Consider the following 14,341-nt stretch of genomic DNA (forward strand, 5'->3'; position numbering starts at 1 on the left):
GAATGAAAACCTCAGAAAGGGGAAAGGCAAATGGGGGGGAAAAATCATAATAACTGCTGGGGAGATTGAAAAATCAGCAGGGGACTTCCCCCAAACCCTTTCCCAGGGGAGAAATTCTGGGGGAGGGGACCAATTCTGGCTCCACATCCCATCTGAATACTGTGGGGGACTGCCAGGTGTCAGCCAGGGTGCGTGGGAAGCCATGTATGACGTCTGCAATGAGGCTATGACACCTGCTGGGAATAATCTGCACCTGGGTGAGATGACACAGAACTGAACAAGACCAGGAGTTTACCATGATTCTCATACCGAGTTGTTTTCCAGGTGTGCTGGGTCCAGGGAAATCTAAGGGACCAGGGAAGAACCCTGAGCAGAAATGGACCCAGGACTTCCAATACCCAAGGGGACAGGAATCCTTACCCAACGAGGTCACGTTCTCATAGTTCTCCTGCATGACGTCCCTGTAGCAGGCTCTCTGATGGGGGCCCAGCCCAGCCCACTTCTCCTCCGCGAAATACCCAAGCCCCCTTCTCAAAGGTCACCGACCCCTGAAACAGCCAGAGTCTCCCACTCAGAACCTGCTGCCCCCGTCACAGTCCCACCGGCTCAGTCACAGGCAGGTCTGCAAAATCCCCCTTCCCAGAGACAAAAGGGAACTTTCTCTTCGGAAAGGGAAATTTCTCAAAGCTGTCATTAAAAACACACAGTTTCTGTGGGGAAAATGTGATGCCCAGAGATGCCAACTCTGGTAATTTTATCATGACTCTCATGATATTTAGTTGGGATTTTCAGAAGTTTCTCACAAAGATCTCACAATTCCTGGCATAGAACTTGCACATTTTCCCCTTGCTCCCCTTGACATGGCTGTCATCTTTCCATGACTTTCAGGAGGGCTGGACTCACACTGCCCTTATTCAAAATGGCCACTATTTCTCTGAAATTTTGGCATGTGGAAGTGAGGTTGCCCCTAGTAAAGATGGCCACCAGCTCCCATTTTTTTCAATGAGACTGAAGCCCTGCTCCTCAAGGAATATGGCTGCAGCTCTGGGGTTAGGAGATTGGATGGGAAACTATGAGGATACACGGAAATATGGGGAGCTACAGGGAGGCTGAAAAGGCACAGGGGGACAGGTGGGAGCTGGAGAGAGGCTAATGAGGTGCCGGGGATTTGGGCATGCAGGGGCAGGCGAGATAGCAGCTGTGAGAGGTAGCAGACTGGACAGGGAAAGACAGTGAATAAGAGGACAGGTGGGGAGAGGAGACTCTGGGGAGCTGTGGTGGGGTGGGCAGGAGACTGGCTGGGGAAGAGAGGAGGCAAACTAGTGATAAGGGAGGTGGGTGGAGAGGGGCTGAAGGACATCTCTCCCATCCCCGTGGTAGGGGAGAGTCAGCATTTTCCCATACACACTGTTGCAGGTGGAGTTTTGTCACTGTGATGTGATATGTGCACACACACACACACACATCACCTCCCACACGCATGCTGGGGCCAGGCAGCTCTCCCCCTCCCCCACCACCTCTCAGAAACCAGAAGGTAAATAAAAAAAACATTTATTATTATTATTTTCTTAACTTGTCATTTGCCAGATGAACTGGAGAGGCAAACAGGGACATTTTGAAGGCAGTTTAGAGAGGAAGCAGGAGAGGCTTTCTTCCTACATACAGTTCTACATTCATTATCGTGATTGCCAGCGATAGCACCGTGGTTCGGATCTGCCACAGATGTGCCATGTTTTCTGACCTGGTGGAAGCCAGAAAGGACTTCCTCTGGATGAAGTGCTAGTTGGTGGCTATGCTGGTACAGATACTTCAGAGCATCAGAGGCGTCCTTGGACAACCAGATTCAGGAAGCATTGCTACCCCAGGTTCAACAAACAAAGGAATTGGCCACCACAGAACCTGAGGGGCTTAGGCAGCATGACACCGAGTGCTGCAACACCTAACTTTCAGGCACCTGGCAAATCACAAGAATAACGCTGGGATCCACAAAGTCTGAGTTACATGCCTGAGCTCCCTGTGCAATAGGCACTTAAGAATGGAATCCACAAAAGCCAGTGCCCTAGGTGGGCAGCTGCCTAAGCCAGCCAGTGGGAGATGCCAATGAGAGAGGTGCGTCTCAAACCTCTCACAAAGCTAGGTATCTAAATCCGGGCTGCAGGGGGTCACTTACTTCTGCTAGTGATCCACGAACCAAGGGAAGAAAGTTATTCCTCCGCCTAAATTGCGTGCAGGACCTGATCTAGTAGACATGCTCAGAGGCTGCCTAGATCTACATAAAACAGGTGGGGGGCAGGCCCTCCCCTACAACCTTTAGCCCGGTGATTATGACATTCACCCAGGATTCTGTGTGGAAGATTCTGGTTCAGTTCCCCACTCTGCCTGATGAGAAGGGATTTTGTTACCTCTCAGGTGAGTGCTTTTAATATTAATATTTAATTAAAATGGAACAACTTCAACAAGCAAGACTGAGCATGACCCACAAAAGAACATCGCATAGTTCAGTGGTTAAGAGCACTCACCTGGAGATAGCAGATCCCTGTTCAAATCCCTCAGCAACCAGAGGAGGAACTTGAATGGGTGGTCTCCCACCTCTTATAAGGGCGGGCTGCCTTCCCCCTCGCTCTCTCAAGGCTGTTTTATGTAGATCTAGGCCACCTCTAAGCACACCTACCAGATCAGGCCCCCTAGGAGATTTCAGCGCTCTGCCACCTACTGTCCCTCAGGTTGTGAATCGCACTGAGGCTTAGGCAGGAGATAGGTGTCTGGGTACCTAGGGTGATGCACGTGCCCAGAGACAGAAACATAGGCACCAAGGGAGCTCTTCCCGCAAAAACAAAGGTGCTGAATGAGGTTAGCTGCCTATAGGATTAGATGGCAGCTGAGTGGGAGTTCTGCAGATCACAGTGGTGCCTAAAAACAGGATTTAGGCAACTCAGTCTGGGGGTTGGGTGCCCAAGTACCTTTGTGAATCTGGACCTCTGCTTTTAATGTTAATTTTCAAAAGATGTTGGAAGTTCCATAGGACTGGAAGAAAGTTAATGTTGTTCTTCAAAGGGGTAAATGGGATGATGTGGGTAATTATAGGCCCATCAGCCTGACATCGATCCCAAGCAAAATAACAGAACTGCTGATATGAGACTTAAAGAATGAAAAGAGAGTAATATAGTTAGTGTCGATCAACATAGGTATATGGTAAATAGATTCATAGATACTAAGGTCAGAAGGGACCATTATGATCATCTAGTCTGACCTCCTGCACAACGCAGGCCACAGAATTTCACCCACCCACTCCTGCGGAAAACCTTTCATCTATGTCTGAGCTATTGAAGTCCTCAAATGTGGTTTAAAGACTTCTAGGAGCAGAGAATCCTCCAGCAAGTGATCCGTGCCCCATGCTACAGGGGAAGGCGAAAAACCTCCAGGGCCTCTTCCAATCTGCCCTGGAGGAAAATTTCTTCCCGACCCCAAATATGGCGATCAGCTAAACCCTGAGCATATGGGCAAGAATTCACCAACCAGGTACCCAGGAATCTTGGATATTGTTAAACTAGATTTTTTTTTTAAATGAGATTACAAGTTAGGTTGATAAAGGTAATAGCACTGATTTTCTGTAAGGCATTTGACTTGATACTGCAAGACATTTTAATTAAAGAAACTAGATTGATACAAATCAACATGGCGCGCACTAAATGGATTAAAAACTAGCTAACTGACAGATCCCATAATGTAATTGTAAAGAGGGAATCCTCATTGAGCGGGTGTGTTTCTAGAGAGGTACCACAGGGACAGCTCTGTGTGTGTGTGTTGTGCGGGGGGCGCTAGGCAGGCCGGGGGGAGGGGTTAGGGTGCAGAGGGCCAGGCGGGCCCAGGGGCTTAGCGGGGCGGCCTGGCGCCGGCAGCAGGGGTCGGACCCATACTCACTGGCGAGAAGCAGCAGCAGCGACTCCAGCCCACCTCGCTGGCTCCTAACATCGCTCTGGGGAGAGGGTGGAAGCCGGAAAGAGACGGGGCAGGGGCGGGAAGAGGCGGAGTAGGGGCAGGGGTTGTCCCAGGGCCCGCACCCCCCTAGGGACGGCCCTGCTTATGTCACTCAGGGAGGTGGCTTATTCACACCCTTGAGCGACCGACATAAATGGCAGTGTAGCTATAGCCATAGCTGATGAAGAGCACCCTGTAGCTCCAAAGTTTGTCTCTCTCATCAACAGAAGTTGGTCCAATAAAAGCTATTACCTCACCCACCTTGTCTCTCTATTTCCCTAACTGGGCAGAGCTGGTTCAATCTGCCACCCTTCGCCTTCCTGATAACTTCACTTCCTCAGAGAGACAAAGGGCAACCCCCCCTAGGGCCCCCTCACGGTCCCCCTGCAGCCCCGTTACCTCTTCCTCCTGCTCTGGCCCCTGGGGCAAATCCTGACAGGACCTGAGGGCAGAGGCTTCATTTCTGTTAAGGCAGATCAGATGCCTGCTGCAGGCGCATTCACAAGGCAGCAGGTTCCCAGGGCCTGTGAGATCAGAGAGTCACTTTCCTGCCCGGCCCCGGCCCTTTCCCCGGGTCTCTCCCCTCACCTGCAGGCTCCGGCTCAGGGGCTGGTGTCGGCGGAGCCCGGGGCTGGGTCCAGCCCCCGCAGAAAGGCCCCCGGCTGGGCCCAGAGGGGGATAGTGCGGGGCTCTCCCCGCACACACCCCGCTGGGGAGCAGCGTTCCTCTAATTCTCATTCACTTTTTGCAGCGCAGAAGCCGTTCGCCGCCCTGAACTCTCCCCCTTCCACCCCGGATACAGCAGCGCTCGGCGGATCCAGCCCCTTCCTGTGCCCCGGCTACCATCCGGGCGGCAGCCCTCGCTCGGAGGCTCGGGCCACCTTCCCAGCCCGCGGGCAGCGGGTTTCATTAGCCGGGGCCACCAGGAGGCTCCGGAGGCTGCTCGGGGGCGGAGGCTGGGCTCGCTGCCTCTCGCTCTGCTCGGGGGTCGGAGCTTCCCGGGTCAGACGCTGCCGCTGCCGCCTCCATTGTCTGGGAGCCGGGAGCGGGACCGAGCTTCGGCTGCAGCGGGCTCTGTGCCGGGGAGGGACCTGCATTAACCCCGCTCTGTGCCCAGCCCAGCCCCTGGGGCAGCGCCGGGCTCTTCTCGCCCCAGCTCCCGAGCCGGAGCCTGCAGGGGATGCAGAGACCCGGGGGACCGCGCTGGGGCCGGGAGAGGAAACAGCGCTGGGAGATCTCTGGGGTCCTGGAGAAAAGCTCTAGCCAGGGGCACAGGGGGCTGGGTCCCCGCTGTCTGTCCCCCTCGGGCAGGGTCTCTGGGTCTGTCCCTGGGCTGGGCCTGAGCCGGACCCACTGCGCAGGGGTTAGGGGGTGAATGGGGTGAAGCCCTTTGAGAGCCCCCGAGGGAAAGCCCAAGAGAAGGGCAGGGCTGTGGCGGGGTGTTGGGTTAGTTGGTTTCCCACTGAAAAGGGGCACTGCCCCAAACCCAGCAATGAAAGGGGTAAAACAGTGACACGTGCCTATAATTTAGCCCCCGAATGTGCCCCCAGCCAGGGCAGTGTCCTGGGTGCACACGGATGCCCTTTGCACACTCAGAGGGGGAGAGGAGTGGCTGGAAAATAACGGTGGGTGCAGAACTGTGGGTGTAAATTCAAAAGCTGATCCTGGCTCAAGCGAGTAATAAAGTGACCAAGTGTTTGCCAAGCCTGGCAGAGTCTAGATCCTCTGTCTGCAGGGAAAGAGGCTGGGGGTGGGGGTGGTATTAGGGTGTGAAATGAACCAAAGCCCCTTCTGAGACCTCCCCAATTGCCCTTCTTGCCCTGGCAGGCTGCAGAATAACGTCGGTGTTTTGATCCAGATCACCCATCCTCCCAGGGGACAGGGCAAGGAAATGGCTGAAGTGGAACAAGCTCAGGTAGGAGATGGTGGGTTTGGTCTGGACTGAATTCGGGGGCAGGGAAAGAAAAACAGAAGGAGAACAGGAAATGAAATCTTTCTTCTGGGTTCTGTGAATGTGGGGCGTGAAATCCAGTGATATTACCAGCAGGGTTTGGGGGATATTCCCCTGTGTGAGGACACAAAACCCTGGATGGGCCAATATCAGAGGCCCGTTGCCCTTGCACAGCAGCCATGAGGTCCCTGGAAAGTCAGGGGATGGGCTTGAATAAGAACGGCCAGACTGGGTCAGACCAAAAGTCCATCTAGCCCAGTATCCTGTCATCCATCAGTGGCCAATGCCAGGTGCCCCAGAGGGAATGAACAGAACAGGGGATCATCAAGTGAGCCATCCCCTGTCGCCCATTCCCAGCTTCTGGTGAACAGAGGCGAGGGACACTCAGAGCAGTGGTTCTCAACTGGGAGTCCTTGTTCCCTGTGGGTCCATGAGCCCTTCTGGGGGCGTCATGGGTCCCCACCTCTAAAACCTGGTGCCCCGAGCCCTGGCACCCGCCCCCCATGGGCTGAAGGCCTCAGCCGCAGCGTCCCCCTGCGGGGCTGAAACCGGGAGCAGCGCGGGGCTGAAACCCCTCCGGCCTCCCGCAGTGAAGCTGGAAGTAGCGGAGCTGAAGCCCGGATGCAGGCAGAAACCTTGAGCCCATGGACAGAGTTGAGGGGGCACAAGGCTGTTGCCCCTCCAAATTTCAGTGCCTTATCCAGAGTGGGACAGGCCTGGGGCCAGCCCCCCAACCTCCTCCTCTCCCCCAGCCCGGCTCAGACCCTTGGCCAGGTTGTAGGTGGGAAGCCAGAGCCAGGCAGTGCAGGCAGCTGCTGCTCCGGCTGGTGTCCTGGAGCAGGCAGCCAGGGCATTCCCCTGTCTGCTGCTGGTGCCCGGGGTCGTGGCTGCTCCTCAGTTCCCAGCCCCCTTTGACTGCTCACGCAGCCAATCAGAGCTGCCCAGGTGGGGACCCGGCTCTGGGGCCGGCAGAGCCCTCGGGGAGCAGGCGCCGGCACACAGCCCCAGACAGGTGGGTGGCCTGCTGAGGTGAGTCGGGGGTGGAGGTGGCGCTCCCTCCCTGGACCCCGCTGTGCGGAGCTGGCCCAAGCCCCCCCAAATAGAAGTCAAACTACGCCTATGCCCAAAGGTCCCACTCCTGGCCCCCGAGTCCCGAACCCAGCAGGAGGTAGCAGAGCGATTCCTCTGTAGGCTGCAATGTGGTGTGTGGGGAGGGGATGTGTCGGAAGGGGAGGAGGGATTCGGAGGCAGAGATGGGGGTCATGGGAGTTACAGAGCCCCCAGCCCGGCACTCAGACCTGCTTTGTCCTTTGCCCTCCATTTACTCTCTACTCTTCCCCCATCCCCTTCCCACCTGACCCCAGAAGTTCACCCCCCTCCCCCCGAACTCACTTTAGTACTCCCCTCCCCCCACACGGGTCTTATCCTTCCAGAGTCCATGTTTGCAGAGGGTGAGCTGATTAAACCTGGGGCTCATTAGAAACAGGCTGTGTTCTACTCCCTCCGCTCTCCCTGCCATACTCCACACCCCTGCTGTCCCCTCCACTTCCCCATCTTCCCTCCTCACTCCTCCCCATCACTCCTCCACTTTCACTCCTTCCCCCCACTGGTTCCCCTCCCCTCCATCCCCACAGTGCCTTCTGCTTCCCCCGCAACCCCGCTCCTCCCCATGCAGGTCCCACCCAAAAGCCATCCTCTAAGGCTGTGTTATGTCTGGTACAGTCCAGGCTGTACGATCTCGCCATGCAGCCAGCTCAGCCACTGCCCGTGATGTGCACACAGCGGCAGGGAGCACCAGAGGGATTCCTCTGCCTGCAGCTGGATTTGGTCTCTAAATCAGGCTTTTCTGGTTTTCATTTTCACCCAATCAGCAGGGTGCTGCCAGTGGATCCCTAGAACATTCCCTGAATTTTGGAATGGATCGGCTGCAGTGTCCAACAGATATCGCATCACAGACACAGGTAGAAATCCCTTTGAGTGGTACGTCGAGCCTCGCTTCCCCCTCCGGCAGGAAAGTTGGAAGCACTTACATTTCCCTTCCGGTGTCTGAGTTTGTAGGGGGGATTTCATCCCCTGAATGTGTATGTGTGTGTCACTGCAGGGGGAATCTCAACCTGCAACACAGCACACGCAAAACTGAAGCCCCACACTACTCACTGACAGAGGGATTCAACCCCCTGGGAAGGGGAAGCTGCCCTTGTGTCCCTCTGCACCTCCCTTGCTTACCCAGCACCCAGATCTTCTCTCTATCCCAGGTAGTCTCTTGCAAACTTGCCCCACCTCCTATATTCACCTCTTTTTCCCTTCACAGTCTCATACCTCTCACAGCTGCTATTTCCCCACATGCCCCTGCCCACCCTAAGTCTCCTTACACTCCTTCCTGCACCTCTTCCCTCTCCTTTCTACAACACACACCTTCCCCTGAAGCCTCCTAAAGCTCCCCCTGCACCCCACTTCCCCTCCACTCCATCTTCCCTACCAAACCCACACATCTTCCTGAACCCCCTTAATGTCAATCTGCCCCCCACAAATCACCCTGCACTCTGCTCGGCCTCCCTCTAGCTCCTGACACTTACCCTGTATCCACCTCACCCCACTCCCCACATTACACAGCACCCTCCCACCATCCGCCCCACACCCACACTTTACCCCCCTCCGTTTCTCATGCCTTCCCCACTCATTCCCTTTACCACCACCACTTTGCCTCTAACTCCCCACATTCCCTTTTCTATTCAGTTTCCTATCCAGTCTCCCAAGCACAGAGCTGCAGCCATATTCCCTGCGGAGAGCATGGCTCCTGTTTCAAAGAAAACCATGGGAGGTGGTGGCCATCTTTATTAGGGGAAGCCTCACTTCTACATGCCAAACGTGTAGGGAAATGGTCGCCATTTTGATTTCAGACCCCCTGAAAGTGATGGGAGATGGCAGCCATGTCGAACAGGGGACAGTGCAAGTACTATCAACCTGTGGAACTCATTGCCAGAGGATATTGTGATGGCCAAGAGTATGACAGGGTTCAAAAAAGAACTAGATACATTCATGGAGGATAGGTCGATCAATGACTATTAGCCAGGAATGGTAGGGATGGTGTTCCTAGCCTCTGTTTGCCAGAAGTTGGGAATGGGTGACGGGGAATGGATCACGTCATGATTATCTGTTCCGTTCATTCCCTCTGAAGCACCTGGCATTGGCCACTGTTGGAAGACAGGATACTGGGCTAGATGGACCTTTGGTCTGATGCAGTATGACTGTTCTTATGTTCCGTGCTAGGAATTGTGAGATCATGGGATAATTTTATAACTCTCAACTAAATATTGTGAGACCTGTGATGAAATCACTGGAGTCAACAGCACTGGGCATCACAGTTTCACCACAGAAACAGTGTAGGTTTTTAATGAACAATTTGAGAAATTTTACCCTTCTTCCCCAGAGAAATCAGGGAGATTTACCAGCCTTACCCATCACATGGTTGACCACTGCACATGGCACCTCCTCCTGGTGGCTCTGGGGATTAGCTCCTGACAGGTGCTGCACTCTGGCAGTGTCTCTCCCATCATCTTGTGGACCCCTCTCACCCCTGGAACTGCAGTTTCCTCTTCATGACTCAGCCCTTGGGCCGGGTCACCATACGTGTTCCCCGCCTTCCATCTGGGCTATCAAAGTCCCTTTTGACAATCTGGGGCTCAGGCAGTCTCACTGCCTCACGAGTGCCACTTCATCAGTGGCTGGTAGGGGGACTCGGGGCCCCCCCACCTACTCTGGGTCCTGGCTCAAGGGCCCTCTAATCTGCAGCCAATCTCTGGCCTACCCCGTACCTCGCTACTTTTCCCCTGAGCCTTGCTACCCTCTCTGGGTCTCCCCTTTCACTGGGTTTGCAAAGCCAAGCTCCCTCCTCCCAGGGCGTGACTGCAGCCTGCCTTTCTGCTGCCCTGTCTGTAACCAGCTTCCTGGCTTATATAGGCCCCGCCTGTCCCTGCATAGGTGAGCCTCTCTCTAATTAGCAGCCTCTAGCCTAAAGTTCTGCTGTTTGCAGCCTAATTAGCTGATTGGGCCCAACTAGCCCAATTCAGCTCTTCCAGGGCCATTGTGGGGAGCACCCCGCATCACAAGGCCTGAGACTGAGCTGGGGGCATTGTGACTGGGGGAACAGGTCCTGAGTGGGGGACTCTGGCTGTTTCAGGGGCAGGTGACCTTCGAGGAGGTGGCTGTGTATTTCACGGAGGAGGAGTGGGCTCTGCTGGACCCACTTCAGAGAAACCTCTACATGGATGTGATGCAGGAGAATTATGAGAACATGACCTCGCTGGGTAAGAAATCCTGTCCCCTCAGGTATTAGAAGTAGGGGGATCTCTAATTAACCAAAATTGGCTTCTACTCAGGGTTCTTTCCTGGTCCCCTAGATTTCAGGGGGATCAACCCCATAGTCCCCAGAATGCTTGAGAGACAGCCTGTCACCTCCATACCCCTTCCAGGGAAGAGGTAATTCGGAGACAGTGTGGAGATATTAATCAATCCCCATCAAAGGGAGAGTGTGGGTGGTGTGTTCCTCTTGTCTTTTTAAATATGGGCTCATTCTGGGATTGTGTGTCCTCTTCTTCCCAGGACTGGCACTGTGCCTGGAAAGGGCTCTGGTCTCAGCAGGGTTTCAAAGGGGTAAGAGGTTGAATGAAGTCTTGTTCTATGCCAGATTCTTAAAATCCCCCAGTGTGGAGATCCTTGAATCGCCTGCAGAAGAAACGGCACATCTCCCAGGAACCATCCGATCTGCTTGAATGATCTCCAGGAACATTTCCCCATCTGTTGGTTTTATTCAAGGGCACCCTCCCACCCAGCACAGCACATCTGGAAACGTCTGTGTCCCCGAGTAACTGTAAGACCCTGGTTTCACCTCTTTTCTTTCCCTGGAGCAGGATTTCCCATTCCCAAACCTGAGGTGATCTCCCAGCTGGAACAAGGGGAAGAACTGTGGGTCACAGAGCTACAGGCCTGTGTGGAAAGGGAGATCCCGAGAAACTCCACCCCAGGTGAGAAATTAATTATATGGATTCACAATCCACTCATTATTGGCACAAACAGCTGGGATTCCCACAAAGGACCTACAAGTTTCTCGCTTTCTGCCTCACTTTACCTGGGTCTGGATTGTCCCCAGCAGGTACTGTGTCCTCACAGCAGATGTCACTCATGGCTCCTGTCTTTCCAGTCTCCCCAAGAGATATTCCTGTTTGTTCCACCCCTTAGCCATTCCCCTTCCTTAGCTTCCCTTTTTCCTCGACACAGGGAAGGACTCATGTCTGGATTCTCTCTCTGTCCTAGCAGGTGAGGGGTTGGTGGGTGAGAATGAGGAGAAGAATCCTGAACAGAAAGATGCTGAGCAAGTACAACCACAGGGGACCTTACTGGGAATATCTGAAGGTGATGTTTCCCAGAGTCTGGTGCAAGGGGATACCTGTGAGAGTCAGCCCAGACCAGAGAGGCTGCAGGAAGACCACCAAGGGGAGAGACAGAATAAATCCACTCTCCGAGATGGAAGTTTGAATAACCTGAATGAAACTGTGATCCGCCCAAGGATCTGCACTGAAGAAAAACCGCATGAAGATGCTGGATGCAGGAAAAATTTCAGTGAGAGTCCACACCTGATTGTACATCGAAGAATCCACAAGGGGGAGAAAATCTATAAATGCTTCGAGTGTGGGAAAAGCTTCAGTCGTAGCTCAAACCTCATTGCGCATCAGAGAGTCCATACGGGAGAGAGACCCTATAAATGTCCAGAATGTGGGAAAAGCTTCAGCCGCAGCTCAAACCTCATTGCACATCAGAGCGTCCACACGGGAGAGAGACCCTATAAATGCCCCGAGTGTGGGAAAAGCTTCAGCCGCAGCTCAAATCTCATTGTACATCAGAGTGTCCATACGGGAGAGAGACCCTATAAATGCCCCGAGTGTGGGAAAAGCTTCAGTTGTAGCTCACATCTTATTGCACATCAGAGAGTCCATACGGGAGAGAGACCCTATAAATGCCCCGAGTGTGGGACAAGCTTCCGTTGTAGCTCACACCTCATTACACATGAGAGAGTCCATACCGGGGAGAGACCCTATAAATGTCTTGAATGTGGGAAAAGCTTCCGTTGTAGCTCACACCTCATAGCACATCTGAATGTCCATACAGGACAGAGACCCTATAGATGCCTCAACTGTGGGAAGAGCTTCAGTGGTAGCTCAAACCTCATTGCACATCAGAGAGTCCATACGGGAGAGAGACCCTATAAATGCCCCGAGTGTGGGAAAAGCTTCAGCCGCAGCTCACATCTCATTACACATCAGAAAGTGCACATGGGAGGGAGACCCTATAGTTGCCTTGACTGTGGGTAAAGCTTCAGTTACAGCTCAGTCCCTATTAAACATCAGAGAACTGACACTCTAGGGAGACCTTATGTGTGTTCTGTCTGTAGGAAAAGCTACAAGGCAAAGGTTCTCAAATATCCCACCAGAAACTGCACACAGGATAGAAGGTGGTGGGAGCTCTCGCTGGGGGCAAATGGGTCTGTGTCCTCCTGCAGCAAAGTGTAAATGTGGAGGGTCTGGATAAGAGTAGAAGGCAAGTGGATCATTTTGGTTTCAGTGGGGGATGGTTCGTGTTGGCCAGGGACGAGGGAACTCTTGGTACTGAGGAGCTGGTCGTTTCATGGTCGGAGGGAGCAGGTAATGGGATGAGTTGGGTGACATTTCAGTGGGTTACACACACACTTTTACAGTACAGAGAAGAGGTAAAAATCCCTGGTCGCAGTTTGTGTCTGCCCCTCATCTCTGCCCCTTGGGATGGAGGTAGGGGGACGTTATTCAGGGAAGCAGTGAAGGGGGCCTGTGGGTCTGTAGATATAAAGCAGTGAGAGCTGCTGGTCTGAAGTGACAGGATTTCAGAACAGGGCTCAGTGTACTGGCTATCTCTACAGACAGTGAGGTGGGCTGGAGATTGGGGAATTCATGGGGAGTTTCCTGAGGAGGTGAGACCTTTGGGATATTGCACTGTTGCTGTGCAGGCAGTATGGTGTAATAGTGAAAGCAGGGAGTTTAGGAATCAGGACTCTGGGTGGGGAGTAGGGTCTAATTACTCCTGGGGGAATTCTGCACTAAAAAATTAAATGCCAAAAAAATAAAAATTCTGTGCACAATATTTTAAAATTCTGCAAATTTTATTGGTCCAAATAAAACTACATAATCATGCCAGTTTCAATTATTTTAGTAATTTATTTCAAAATATCTGTCAGCAAGTCTGTCTGTAGCAATACAGACATACACAAAAATTCCCCCAGGAGTAGAGAGTTAAAGAAACCGTTATGACAACCCAGTTCCTGTTTCTCTGCCCCCTCCATCCCCCAGAGCCCAGCCGGGGGGCCAGACACCCACAACCCCTCCCCTCGAGAGCCCAGATGTGCGTCCCCAGCCAATACACCTAACCTGCCTACCTCTCCAGAGCCCAGCTGCGGGCCCTCCCCAGCCCACCAGGACCCAGCCGTGCCCCCCCAGCCCAGGCACCTGCCCCCTTCCTGCCCTCACAAAGCCCAGGGATAAGCCTGATGCTGGGTCCCAGGCTTGTGTGGCGGTTACTGCACTCCACCGCCTCCTTCCTTCAGGGCGTGCTGGGAATTGCAGCTGCCAGGAACCCTCCAGCTCCCTCCTCCCCCCGCCCAGCAGTGTTGTCTTGGCTCTACTGGGTCCAGCAGCCCCTAGTGACGACCAGCAGCTCTGCAGCCCATTTCTGTAGGGGAAAGGAAATTCTGCGTGCACATTACTTTCTGCAAAATTCTGCATTGTGCAATGGCACAGAATTCCCCCAGGAGTAAGTCTAATGGGTTAGAGTAGGAAGGACAGTGAAACCTATGAATCTGCAGTCCTGCATTCCATTCCTAGCTCTGCTAATGGTTACATTTGTGACCTTCTACCAGCAGCCCGTCTCCTTTCCTGGCTTTCCCTGGTGGGAGACTGTTTTAGTAAGCCAAAGGGAAAGTTTTAGCTGGATTCCTTTGTCCCTGTCTCCATGCAGAGGCTCTGTTCATGTTGTCACATGCTGGGGTTATTCCTGAAGGAACTGCCCTAGGAGGATTTTTCTCCATTTTCTGGATGGTCAGGGAGACAAGAGGGTCTCGTGTTTCTGGAAATGTGGGTTTCAGGAAAGTCTTTTTCTTGTTGACGTTTTTACCTCTGTTGGTTTCTGGTTTTTCAAAGAAATGCTAATAAAATGTTGGCTGTGATTCTCCCATCACCCTGGGTGTCCCACAAGTTTCCTGTGTTCTTGAGCTCTAGGGATGGTGGGCCAGGTGTCCCAAACCGGGTCAATTCCTCCCTTATGCACTGCCCCTCAGCCGGAATTGCTCATTACACCAAATCCAGCCCTTTTGCTGAGGTCTCTGTGCAT

General features: G+C 53.5%; 2 protein-coding genes across 2 annotated transcripts in view; one reads left to right on the forward strand and one right to left on the reverse strand.

Moving 5' to 3' along the window:
- Window positions 1-5,118, reverse strand: part of LOC140898125 (uncharacterized) — a 24,613-nt gene extending 19,495 nt beyond the window's left edge. The window contains 1 exon segment of the mRNA XM_073311572.2: window positions 421-5,118. Coding sequence (XP_073167673.1) covers window positions 421-454 — 34 coding nt within the window. The 5' untranslated portion in view covers window positions 455-5,118.
- LOC140898287 (uncharacterized) lies at window positions 4,987-14,228 on the forward strand. Its single transcript, XM_073311924.2, has 5 exons — window positions 4,987-5,893; window positions 7,801-7,890; window positions 10,110-10,236; window positions 10,840-10,953; window positions 11,243-14,228. The coding sequence occupies exons 1-5, from the start codon at window positions 5,870-5,872 to the stop codon at window positions 12,295-12,297; spliced, it is 1,410 nt and encodes a 469-aa protein (XP_073168025.1). The 5' UTR covers window positions 4,987-5,869; the 3' UTR covers window positions 12,298-14,228.
- The last annotated feature ends 113 nt before the right edge of the window (window positions 14,229-14,341 follow it).

Source organism: Lepidochelys kempii, chromosome 14 (genome assembly GCF_965140285.1).
Source record: "Lepidochelys kempii isolate rLepKem1 chromosome 14, rLepKem1.hap1, whole genome shotgun sequence".
In the NCBI taxonomy this organism is placed as follows: domain Eukaryota; kingdom Metazoa; phylum Chordata; order Testudines; family Cheloniidae; genus Lepidochelys; species Lepidochelys kempii.

Bases quoted from the DNA above. Each gene is read 5' to 3' on its own strand.
- LOC140898287 (XM_073311924.2), top strand. From the start codon at position 5,870: ATGGCTGAAGTGGAACAAGCTCAG. The intron at 7,891-10,109 runs GTAGAAATCCCT...TGGCTGTTTCAG, and splicing joins ATATCGCATCACAGACACAG to GGGCAGGTGACCTTCGAGGA. The intron at 10,237-10,839 runs GTAAGAAATCCT...TCCCTGGAGCAG, and splicing joins TGAGAACATGACCTCGCTGG to GATTTCCCATTCCCAAACCT.